Genomic DNA, 13,266 nt, shown 5'->3' with positions numbered 1-13,266 from the left:
ACTTTATGCTTAGTATCCATGTTTATGTGAAGATTGCAATGTTAATGATGTTGATGAATATTAAAATTGATGAATGGTTGCTGAGTATTTGATGAAACTGTTAGAGATTAATATGAGTGGATGTTGTATGTTTGATTTGTGTTTAATCTCCCAATTTCATGATTTAGAATGTTAGGGTTTATACTAGATTCCATGAAATTGTGCTTCTAAACATGTTTTTGATAATTATTGTTGTTAATGGATGTTCAATACTGGTTATATTTGTTGTTAATTGTTGACTGGAAGTGATTTTGAGAGGTGGGATAGTTGTTTCGCAGAACTGTGTTTGCTGTTATTTTTCTGCAAAATTGCACGTCCGCTAAAAAACATCTGGGAAGAATTTTGAAATTCACGAGGCCGCTAAGCGAGATTGGCCCGCTAAGCGGAGCTGCGAAAGTGGTTCACTTCTATTTTTAGTTCTGCAAAGCGCGCTTGAAGCGTGCTAAGCGAACTTTGCTGTCAAAAACTTTTTGAAACTTCTAATTGTTGTATCTTTTGATCCGTAACTCCTTCTTACTCGCCGTTTGAACCTCCATAAAGCTGAAATCAATGTCTATCTAATGAGAATGATTCAAATTATTTTTGAAAACTTTTCTTGAATTGTATTTTCCGATATTGCAATGTATTGAGAAGTGAAATGATGTTGTATGTTGATATGACACAGTGACGTGATTGAGAAGTGATGAATTACTATAATAATAATGATGTTGTTGTTGTTGCCATTGAATCTTGGAATTGAGTTGATGATGTTTAGCCGATGTTGTTAAGTGTTGTGAATGTTGTGTTTGTGGATGTTGTATCATTGAGTCGCATCCATTGCATAGTTTGCATTAGCCTGAAAATGGCAACGACGATGGCCTGAAAATGGCAAAGCAACGATGGCCTGAAAATGGAAAAGTGACGATGGCCCAAGTGGAAAATATTTGAGATGGGAGTTTACTCCAAATGGTACCACATGCATATGCATAATATTGAGTCGCACCTTGAGTTGCATTTGATTGTGGTTGTGATTATGAAGTGAATGTTGTAATTATGGATGAGTTAGTTGTAAATTTGAATATGTTATTATGATTGATTATTAACATTGTTGTTGTGATGCAAGTTACTTTGAGATGAGAAGTGGTGAATAGTGTATGATCTTATCTTTGCTATAAGTACTATCATATGTTCCTTTATACTGTTTGATATCTCACCCCTTCTATTTGAATGTTACCCTTTTTTGGTAACGTGCAGGTAACGATGTGGAGTAGCCGTTTATCATTAGTAGCTCGAGTTGGTGTTCATTGCTCTGATACGTATCACTCGGGGGGATTGACGTTTGTCTTGTTTTCTATTGTCATATTTAAGTTGGATTATGATTTGTTTCTGTTGAAGTTGTTTAGTTGTTTTGTTTATGTTGACAAAGATGTTATTACTTAGAAGTTTATGAGTTTATGATTCCGCTACAGTGTTTTAAAAATTGATTTGGTTATGAATTCCCCCAATTGGTATATGTTACATATCTGTTTAATGAGCTTGTATATGAATTGTATTTAAGTTGATAATATGACGCCTCAAGTATGTTGCTTTGAGATTTTGCACTTTGATTTCCTTTATAAACCATTGGGTAGATTTGCGGTGTTACATGCAACACATCTTAAAACTTCTAGATGATAACAATCACATATCTAGGCACCGGAGATGTCAAGATGGAGTAACAGTAATATATATATATATATATATATATATATATATATTTATATATATATATATATAGGACTCATTATATTTCCATAAAATTATTCAATACATTTCCCACTGTGTTTATAATTAATTCAACGTGTAAGACCAACAAGTACAGACTTCCATTAGAAATTATTGATGTTACATCTACTAAGAAGACGTACTCTGTCGGTTTTGCATTTCTAGAGTGCAAAAAAGAGGACAATTTTGCTTGGGCTTTAGAAGTTTGTTGGTCAATGTTGAAGGACCAAGTAAAAATGCCGAAAGTAATTGTTATCGATCGTGATACTGCTTTAATGAATTCGGTTGTAAAGGTATTTCCTACTTTTTATCCATTACTTTTGTAGGTATCACATTATAAAGAATGTCAGAAGTCGGGTTAAACATGTGGTAGGAACAAAACAGATAGAGGTCGAAGATGGAAAAATGGTCAAGGCGGGAATTATTGTTGAAAAATTATGGATGCATGGAATGTTATAATAAGTGTATCTACAAAAGACCTATATGTTGATGTTGTTATACACTTCAGGAAGGTGTGTGTGAAATATCTTGATTTACTGAAATATGTTGAAAGCATAATTTTGGCCCTGGTAAAGGAGAAGATTCTTTGTGCTTGGACCGATCAGGTTATGCACGTTGAAAATACAACAGCAAATCGAGTCGAGTTTGCTCATGCTTATTTGAAGAATTGGTTGGGAAATAGAAAGGGTGATTTGTGTGTGAATTGAGAATCTATGAACTAAATGATACAAAACTAGCATAATGAGATACAAACATCATTTGGTCGTAGTATCACAGTGTTGGAACACAAGTTTAAACACAACACTCTATATTCTGTTAGACGATAGGAATGGTCTAGAGGGGGTGAATAGACCACCTTTTTCGAACTTAAGAAAATTTTAGCTTTTGAAACGTGACTTCCCTGAATCACTTAATCGTCTCCGAGCGATCGAGTTATCGGGGACCGGATATGTGCACTAAACCGAACGGATGAAAAACGACGAATTATGAATTACGTTTTAACGAATTTATCAATTAAGTCAAATACACACTTAATAGAGTATTACTCACAATGCACGTTTATACCAAAATTTGACCAAAAATTGATTGAGTAATTTTATCGAACACTTGGTGATCGATATTCACCAAACCTCAATTTTTGCTCAACAATAGAAATTTAACAAAACGAATAGTAAAAAGATAAAAGTGAGAACGATAAAGAACACGAGATTTGTTAAGGCAGTTCCTCTATCGTCCTCGTAGGAGTACGTCTGCCCCTAATTTCAAATGAAATTAGGAAATTTTTATTTGATTGCAAAATGTTTAACAAGTATAGAATTTACCAATCACCAACTACACACATGCAGTAAAATTGAATACAATTCTTTCCTCCCCTTGATTCAAGTTGAATCAAGTCAATGTCAATGATCTTCACCGATCAAGACCCCGATCCTTCCTTTTCAATCCTCCGGTAGTAGCAAATTTGATGAGCGGATCTTCAATCCCTCAATTCCTTATGCTCGGATGAATTGATTACCAAAGCGAAGCGATCGTCAAAAACCTTCGAATCAAACCTTTGATGTAGAAGGAAAAACCCTAAGGTTTTATACAAGAAACACCCTCAACAATCTTCACTCGAACAAGACCAATGTCTACCGTCGAACCTTATCAACGCATGTTCCTTACTTCGATCGAAAAAGATGATTATGTGTGATTTTCGATCAATAAGCGAAAGGTTGAAGATGAGAAGAAGCTTGAGTATATCTTTCAAGTTTCTTGTTGATTTGCTTGAGAATGATCAATTTGATATATATATATATATATATACCACACCCCTTGCATTAGCCAATGTAAACACAGCAAAAAACCAGTAAAAGTAGCGATAAGTCGACCTGCTCCCCTGCATAGGTCGACCTGTTTAAATTCTGCACATGTTTTTGGACCAAGCATGACACTTGTGTCGACCTGAAGGGTCGGCGTGCGCATACCCGAGGTTTCCTCAAAATGCCATGCGTTGACCTGAGCCATCAATGCGTTGACGCATTCTGTTTGTACACTGAATCCTTAAGTCACCAAGATAGGATGCGTCGACCTGAAGGGTCGGCTTGCGCATTCCCGAGGTTCCCTCAAAATGCCATGCGTCGACTTGAGGAGGCAATGCATCGACGCATTTTTCCTTGACATGAAATCCTTCACAAATGATAGCAGTAGGTCGACCTATTGTACTTGTGAGTCGACCTATTGAGGTCTTGTAGACAAAAATGCTTTTCTTTATTGCATCCATTTGATTTCTTTGATTCCACTTTAATTGTGTCAAGTTCACAATGTTTTGACATCATGAAAACCACACATTTTCCCTCACATATTCTTCGTTGGTCGGCAACATATCTCGATCAACTCTGAATTATATTTTTCTCAAAGCCATACGAGGTGGTAATTTAGGTTCATATAGCTCAAAGTATGGTTGTACACTTGTGAGAAGTTATGATCTCCCATGTGCTGTGTTATATCTAAGAAGGTGAAACTTGATAGTTCAATACGAATGGACGAAGTCTGCAGTCATTGGAAGAGGCTCAATTTTGATGATGACGGTGTTAAGAAAGACGATAAATCGAATATCTCCATCTTGACTGAATGGGAAGCGAACAAGATTTTTGAAGGTTGACGACAACACGAAACTCCAAATTAAAGAGCAGTTGAGGAAGATTGTATTTTCGGAGACCACAGACTTGAAATCATCCTCTCAACCGGTAAAAACAAAAGGAGCGCCTAATAAGGTCAAACCTACACTGAGTGATAATTCAACAATGAGGAGTCCATCATATTTTGAACGTGTTGACAAACTTTTTTCTTATTCACCGACTCTAAAATCTCAGAAAAGTGTTTTCAAATGAGCTCGCATTAGCAAACCACCTCTTATGTAACATCCCGATTTTATTAATATTTTTATTAATTATATTAGTAATTATACTATTTGGTATTTTTAATAATTATTTATTTATTTAGTTATTATGTGATATAATAATTATTTGAAATATTTAATTGTATGTGTGTTTGTGTTATTTGGGTTAATTAAGTTGTATGAGAGATATAGTTAATTGGGCCTTAGTAGTAGAAACGTAATAGATGGATTATGGGTTAAGCCCATTAAGAGAAAAGAGATAGTAAGAGGAGAAAATTAGGGTTTTAGAGTTGGAGTCTCATAACTCATTTTTGGGGAGAAAGGAAAAATAGAAGAGAGAAGAGAAACAAGGGAGGAGCACTTGAGAGAAGAAGAAAATTATGGAGGAAGCCTTAATTTTCGCAGCAAGTTTCAGCATAGAGTCACCTTGGCAAATCGGGAATATCTCTCAATCCAACCGTTGGATTGTTATGGTACTCGGACACAATGTTCCTGACTCATAGAGGTAAGTTATGAGCGGAGCGATTTTGATTTTGAGGGTTTTAAGTTTGTCTGATAAGATGATTCCCGAACTGGTGTTTAGGTGTGTCTCCAATTGATGTTAGAAAGGATTTCTTTTGGAGAAAAGCTTAGAGCTATGGTGAAAGAGTCCATATTTAGCAAGGTAAGGGTGGGGTTCGAATTATATAACCAGGAATATGATGATTGTATGTGGGATTAAGGTGTATGAATTTTTCCATGGATTATTTGTTGTGATTCTGTCGTGTTGATTCGATGAAATTAGTTGTTGTTGTGGCGATAATTGTTGTTGTTTTATGCGAAGTTGCAGGATGTTTCATTGACGATGTATACCTCTATTTATTGGTATAGCGACGATATAGGCTTATGCCTTTGTGACGATGATGTTGTTTGTTGTGTGTGTGTTTGTTGTATTCATATACAAATGCATTTTTGGCGACGACCTGGATTGGCAAATTAGTGACGAAGGCTTATGCCTTGATGCCTCTGTTAACTGGCAATTGGCGATGGGGGCTGAAGCCCTGGGTACAACATGCATCTGCAATTGTAGAGTCTCATTATATGTGGCATGAGTGTGATTTAATTGTGACGTGATGTGACTTGAGTTGTTGTTGAATATGACGATGTGAAGTGAATTGTGATATTGTGAAGTTGTAATTATAAGTTGTTATGCTAATGACTTGTTGTGACAGGTACCGCCTGGAAGATGAAAAATAGTTGTTATAACTATTATTATATTGTTGTTGATTTTGTTATTATATCTGTACAGTTTTAAATTGTTGTTATAGTTGTCGTCTGAAAGTTGTAAAGTGGTAATTTTGTATGATTTAATTCTGACATATTGATTATCATACTTTTGTTTATATTTTTCAATATCTCACCCATTCTGAATGATGTTTCCCTTACTGTGGAAAACGGACAGGTACTCAAGATAGCGGTGGAAGTTTTGAAGTGATTTTATGAAGTCTTTAGTTGTTGTTAGTCGAGTTGGTGTCTTGCTCTGATACGTAGCACTCGGGGGGATAAAACGATTGTTTTAATTATTATTTCTTTTGCTGAATTTTTATATGGTTTTGGTTTAAATTGTAACTTAAAGTTACCGTGCAATGATGCTACGACTTGATTTGAATATTTATGAAGTTTGATGATTCCGCTGCGAGTTAATTAATGAATTTGAACAAAGTGATTTTTAGTAATGATTTGATTATCGTTTTAAATTCATGTGTTATGTATCTATATGAAGGCGAGTAAGTCGTAAATGTTTTTGAGATGACGAATATGTGATACCTCAAATGAACTTGTTTGGAATTTATACTCAGATTTTTCCCTATAATTTATCGGGTAGATTTGGGGTGTTATATCTTACACAGCCTCCACCAAGAATATCATTCATTGAGAAGAAGCAGGTTTTTATGCACAATTACATTAAATGGATCGTCAATGTCAAGGGTGACGGTAACTGTGGTTTTCAGGTTGCTTTTGCTTTACTCGGTAAAGGGAAGAGGATCACACACTTGTCTGCCATACTTTTATCCAAGAGTTAAGAAGAAATAAAGAATTATACACATGGGTGTTAGGGATTAAAGAGAAAGTTAAAGAAATTTATCGCTCTCTTATACCTTGCATTAGTGGACATGCACCGGAGGATAAATGGATGCAATTCCTTGAGATGGGTCATCTCATAGCAAGTGCTTATGAGACATTATGTATTGATCTTACAAGATACGGTTTCTCGGAATTTTTTTCCTACTATGCACTGCTCCACCACCAAATTCCAGTGATCGTATCACTTGTGTTGGGTGGGTTTCAAATCCACGAATTTTTGTTCAAGTGTATTTGAAACCGGGATGCCCTATACCATTTACATCACCAGAGTTGGGAGCTCATTATACAATCAAATATGAGACTTGGTCGAACCAATTTATTGAAAGGATGCAAGAGTACACCAAATTGAGCAAGATTGAAAAAGAAAGCAACAAAGAAAAGTCAAATGGGACACCACCTATAGATTTGGTCGGCGATAATTATTTCAGTTTATTTAAGTAGTTATTTATTATTTTATTATAAGTGACATTTTATTAACGTGTTATGGTGTCTAATATATTTTGTAGTTTGTCAAAAAAAAATGCATTTAATACAAGTTTCTGTCTTTTCTGTTTTTGTTTGCTATGTCAAGAAAGATTCCAAAAAATACATCGCTGAAATAAAGGAATAAAGGGTGGTTCTGGAGTTACATTTCTCGAACGTTTTTTGTCACAAGATAGGATTTGTGAGGTCCATGTTAGCTTTCAACTACTATAAATAAGCTCACTTTGCATATTGTTTCATTCCAAAACACGAAAAACAAGAATGAACATCATTTGGCATGTTGGAAATGTTCACTTTACCGACAATACACCATCAAGAGAATTTAAGATCGTTGAATACACCCTCTCTTGAAGATCTGCAATTCACGATGCAGAACCTTCTACCATAAGGTGTCAATCGTAAAATTGTGAAGATTGAGTACTGCTCACCATCCTTTGACAAAGAAGAGAAGCTTGAGTTCAACAACCATGAGCTGAAGACGGTCGCTGATTTACGAGCTATGTGGAGAACCTTCTTTTGTTTAGAATCAAAAGTTCCGATCAAGCTGAATCTAACTGTTTCAAAATTAGTAGATGATTTTATCAAGGTGTTACAATGTCCACCTGGTTACTGAAATGTAATGTTTGACGTATGTTAAAATCCCTTACGTATTGTTGATTATATAATATCAATCGTTGATTATATAACATCAATCGTATTTTGATTGTCATGTAGGTGTTTTTCAATTATGTTTTTTCTGCCTTATGCAATGCAAAATTCCAAAAATAGCCATCCGACATTATCCCATGCGTTAGAAAATCATGGATGCATTAAGAAATCCCCATTATTATCCCATGCGTTAGAAAATCATGGATGCATTAAGAAATCCCCATTTGTTAATTTAATGTGATATTATCATCACATTAACTCTAGGGGTTGCAAGCTTCTTGAAAGAACCTAAATGATTTATGCCAGGCCTGTTCTTACTTTATTATCAATTTAGGATTCCGTTTCAATTGGCCTGATGTTTCACAAAAATAACAAACCTCTTCCAAGAAATCTTCAAACAGGAAACGCAAAATTATTTAAAAACAAAATTAATGAACTTCTAAAAGTACCAGATGGTGTCTAACTTTGAGATATTAAATTAACAGAAATATTTTCAGAAAATGCAAAAAAAAAAAAGCGTTTACAGTGATATACTACTTGGTACTTTCTCACTTGAGAAAAAAGTGATAACGAGCTAATCTACTTTCTTCCTTACTGTGTTAAAGGACCTACATTCAATTCCTCAACACTCCAAAACTGTGGGTGCGGGATAACCCGATTGCGTCACCAACAGTGATGACTAAGAAGTTTAGAAACCAAAGAAACCAAGCTCACTGGCTCTCTCCTTCTCAAATGTCTCAAAGTACTGATAGATGATTGTTACGGCAAGCAAGATTCCGGTTCCTGAACCAATTGCCCCCATGAAATCTGCCAATACTGTGAGGGCACCAATACACATCCCTCCAAATGCTGCAGCAGTGGGAATGTATCGGTTAAGCTCTTTCTGCAAGTTTGACTCCCGATGGCCAGGCATAACCATTTGTTGTTCCTGCAAGTTGAAAAATGATTGTTATCACATGCAAAGTTTTAGAAAGTCTTAAACCCGTGTGTTATAATAGTGCACAGCCTTAAGACAGTTATTAACACCAAATGAATTTTAAGTAAATGCATGTCAAATCTGTACCTTCAACTGCTTGGCAACATCTCTAGCAGATGAACCAGAGACTTCAATCCAAGTTTTGGAGAACAAGGCACAGGCTGACAGCATAAATACCAGGTAGAACAGTGCATGGAAAGGATTGGCTGCCATATCAGCTAAGCTGTAAAAAACAACAATTCCAAATGACAAGTTAAGAATTGGGCAAAGAATTTAATAGCATTAAATATATAACTGATTGAAGTTTTATATCAAGCTAGGCGCAAAGAATTTAACAGCTTTATAATTATAAAACCATTTGAAAGGAAACAACTCTATTACCTGGATGGTGCAGTTATATAGTATGCAATGCCACCAACAGGAATAGAGTGACCGCCTCCATATTCAGATTCCTTCCATTTTCCTAAAAGATCCACAATGAAGTTTCCAGCGTACTTTCTGTGTAGCAGCTGTAAAAACCAGGAAAAACCATATTACAAAAAAAAAGGGAAAATATTTACTCCAATTTGCAACATACCATGATAGAATCCATTACCTGGGAAAGGAAGTAGAGATTGGAAACAAGAGCTGACTGAAGAATAATGGGCATGTTGGAGGTGTAAAACAGTTTGATTGGATATGAGCCCTGCTGTCCACGAGCATTCTTTGACCTTACAGGCAAAACCACACGGAAACCTTGGAAGTATATCACAATTAGGAAGATCAAGACAGTAGCCAGAAGATTTGTGACATTGGGAAGATTCTGCCGATAAAATGCTTCCCGGAGAGCCCGAACCTTGTCTGATCTAGTTATCAACAAATGGAATAGAGCAATTACAGCACCCTCAAACTCGGCTCCTCTGCCACTGTTAATGGTAGTGGGACTGAATGCTTTCCATATAATGTTTTCACTGAATAAAAATGAGACAATTCCCCCTTAGTTATTTTTTTATAAAAGAGCATATTCTTGGTTTAAAAAAAATAGCGCCATCCATAAAAAATAAAAAAATAAATATAGAAAAGAAAAGGAAAAAAAGCACCACAAAAATTACCAGATATTGGTGGCAATAAATAGAGAAATTCCAGATCCCAAACCATAACCTTTTTGAAGGAGCTCATCTAAACATATGACAATGATACCCGCAAAAAAGAGCTGGAGGATGATGAGGATGGCATTTCCCACTCCAAGTTGGCCCACACTACCATACATCCCTGAAAGAACATAGGCAACGGCCTCTCCAACAGCTATCAAGATGCCAAGTAGTTTCTGTGCACCATTTCTGGAAGCAAAGGGGATTTCATCTCATTAGTCAATTTAATTGTGCATGAGATCAACAAAATTTTCCACCATATGGCAGCACAAAGCTATGAAATATGCAAATTCCGTGAGGAATTGGCAACCATAAGACAACCCAGAGCATATGCCAGATTAATTTCTGGCACCATGAAAAGAAGCAAGTATAACAAATTCAGAGCTACAAATGAAACTATCTGAAATTCCCAGCATAAACCCAGCATACACAATGGGGAGAATATCATATGTACTAGGAAAGAAAATAACATAAGCAACAAATAAAATACTTACAAGAGAGCACGATCCTCCCTAACATTGTTGTCCACTTCAATGATCTTTGAGCCAGCCAAAAGTTGCATCACCAGTCCAGAAGTGACAATGGGGGTGATTCCAAGCTCCATAACAGTTCCACGGTTTGAAGCTAGGATAACACGCATCCAATAGAACGGATCAGCACCCGTTGTTGAGTGTATTCCATACAGAGGGAGCTGACTACACACCAGAAAAATGAACAGGGCGATCACAGTATATATGACCTTCTCTCTAAACGGCACTTTCCTATCAGCAGTCTGAACTTCAGGAAGGAATGACAGAAATGGTCTGACTAAGTGAAGCACTCTAAACCCACCTCCCATCTTACCAGATTAGACTAAGTTAACCTGCATCATTAAGATCAGATGTATAAATATCAAATTATGATGCTTGGACTAACTCTCATTCTGTTGCAAGAGAAATAACTAATTAAACATGCAGACTTCATAAATTATTTTGGGTTTGAGCATCGAATCAAACAGAGGAAAACAATGAAAAAATTCAAATCAATTACATCACATTACAAAGCAAATTCTTCATTTCAAAAAAAACAATAGATCATTTTCTGGTCTCAAAAAAATTCAGTTTAATTCTAATTCCCGGAATACATGATCCAACAAACCTTTATATATGGTTTAAAAACAATGAAAAGAGGAAGAAAAAAAACATTGATAATCACATAACATACACATTCATAGAATCATCATGAAACCGAAATTAAAAATCATGCGAACAAATATCTGCCTCGATACAGCTAGATCCGTATCAATCCATTCAGCGACATCCATGCAACAAACATACGACTACAAAACCCTTATCGCATGGCATAGATCAACAATTAGCAATCAACATGTTTATACAGACACAAAGCATAGCTGAATTTCACAGCGGTAATGCACATGCAATCATGCACGAAGGTATAAAGCGAATAGCAAAAAAAAACAAAACGGAGATCGAACGATTTCATACATATACACAGATCTGTGAATCTGAGAATCTCGGAAATGAATCAAAGAGAAAGAGGTTTACCTATTCGTGAGAGATCGCCGATCGGTTGAGAATTTAGAGATAAATATCGAAATAGGGATTGCGAGGGGGAGAGAGAGGAAGAAATTTGGTTCCTCTGCTGCGGTGATAACTGGATCTAAGAACCAGAGCTTCTTACGATTCAAATAGGAGAAATGGTGGAGGAGATCTTTACGTGGGTTAACAAATAGAATTATGCCACGTGGACTATTAATCTGATGTGGCAATAGTAACCAATTTTGACCTCTTTCTTGTTTTTTTATTTTTAACGCGTTAATTTTTTCAGAGCCGGATTTATTTATTTTTCGGAATTTCTGATGGATAATAAAGCCACAAATATCCGATAGATTTTCGCTATTGAAATTTTAGGTGATAAATCTACAGGTGATTTTGTTGTAGTAAAAAAACTACAAGTGAATCACAAGATATTTATAGGGTTTTTATAGAATATATTTATGGGTTTTTATATTACATAAAAATTTCTCTTATTTTAATTTTATTTATTATATTTTAAAGAATATTAATTATATTTGTTAAAAAATATATTTATGTATTTATCTACCTATATTAATCTCGTTTGTTAAAAATATATTTATTTATTTAATGAATTTTGATATATTCAAAAGATCATGAAAAATATTTAATTTTAAAAAATACCATGATAATAATTATTTTACAATTATTATTTGTGATTTTTATAATGTTTTCTTAAATTATATAATTGATTTTTTATATCTAAGAAGTCACTTACAAGTTTTCAATAACAATCTAATTTTAAGAAATATTTTTATAATAGAAAAAAACAAATACTTTTACTAAAAAAATTCAATAAAATAAATATTACCGAAAGAATATATGAAATTATATAAAGAATTAGTACACTTTTTTAAAACATCTAATTTTAAAAAATAAATTCAATTAAAATCTACAATTTTTCTTAAAAGAGTTATATAATCTTTTGAAATTCATTTTTAGAGGAAGCTATATATAAATATTATTGAGGATGGGGGAATGCAACACCTTGTTGAAATTTTGGAATTTAGTCGTCTATTGATCACAACATGCGCCCATTAAATACAACTCTCACTCATTGATCACATTACTAGTCTTCTGTTGGGCTTAGGATAAACCATTTATAACCCACATATGAAATGTGGGGATTGATGTGTTCTTTGGCAATAACGATATGGAAGCTCAGTCATAGAGGAATCACGTTCTCCAGAAGAATATGGGGAATAATGGCTTCCATTTCTCGCGCACTAGAGAGAGCAAGAATAATCACTCTCTAGGTCTAAAATTCCATACTCGATATATCTCTATAAATACCTAAATTGTATGGTTAATAAAGGAATATTCTATTCACCAAAAATTCACAAAAAAAAATAACGCTTCTCACCACTATGCGCGAGCTTACTCTAACACCATCAACAATCCTAAAACATCTCAAACCTCCTTACAAACACAAGGCTTCCATCATTGTACTTTCTTAGCAAGTACATTTGGCGTTCATTGTGTGGCCCTGGTAAAAATGACCTGGGCCACCCTTGCATTAGATGGTCAAGTTGTTGTCCACATCTTCAACCCCCTATCAAATATGATAAACAAGCGGGTAGAAACTTCAGCCTACAATGATTTTGATGGTGACCAGGACGCCATAACACAGATGTGTCCTGCTATCGATGATTTGCGTCGCCACAATTA

At 35.0% G+C, this 13,266-nt stretch overlaps 1 protein-coding gene across 1 annotated transcript; it reads right to left on the bottom strand.

Moving 5' to 3' along the window:
• Positions 1 to 8,371: 8,371 nt before the first annotated feature.
• Positions 8,372 to 11,725, bottom strand: LOC131624912 (uncharacterized). Its single transcript, XM_058895838.1, has 7 exons — positions 11,569 to 11,725; positions 10,519 to 10,886; positions 9,986 to 10,213; positions 9,490 to 9,844; positions 9,276 to 9,403; positions 8,982 to 9,117; positions 8,372 to 8,846 (listed from the first exon to the last, which is right to left on the bottom strand). The coding sequence occupies exons 2-7, from the start codon at positions 10,860 to 10,862 to the stop codon at positions 8,607 to 8,609; spliced, it is 1,431 nt and encodes a 476-aa protein (XP_058751821.1). The 5' UTR covers positions 10,863 to 10,886; positions 11,569 to 11,725; the 3' UTR covers positions 8,372 to 8,606.
• Between the last annotated feature and the right edge of the window lie 1,541 nt (positions 11,726 to 13,266).

Source organism: Vicia villosa, unplaced genomic scaffold, assembly GCF_029867415.1.
Source record: "Vicia villosa cultivar HV-30 ecotype Madison, WI unplaced genomic scaffold, Vvil1.0 ctg.000168F_1_1, whole genome shotgun sequence".
NCBI classification, from domain to species: Eukaryota; Viridiplantae; Streptophyta; class Magnoliopsida; order Fabales; family Fabaceae; genus Vicia; species Vicia villosa.
Note: the sequence above shows the minus strand (reverse complement) of the source record. Positions and strands in the feature narration are given on the sequence as shown.

Bases quoted from the DNA above. Each gene is read 5' to 3' on its own strand.
- LOC131624912 (XM_058895838.1), bottom strand. From the start codon at position 10,862: ATGGGAGGTGGGTTTAGAGTGCTTCACTTAGTCAGACCATTTCTGTCA. The intron at 9,845-9,985 runs GTAATTTTTGTG...ATTTTTATTCAG, and splicing joins TTTATTGCCACCAATATCTG to TGAAAACATTATATGGAAAG. The intron at 9,118-9,275 runs GTAATAGAGTTG...TGTTTTTTACAG, and splicing joins TATATAACTGCACCATCCAG to CTTAGCTGATATGGCAGCCA.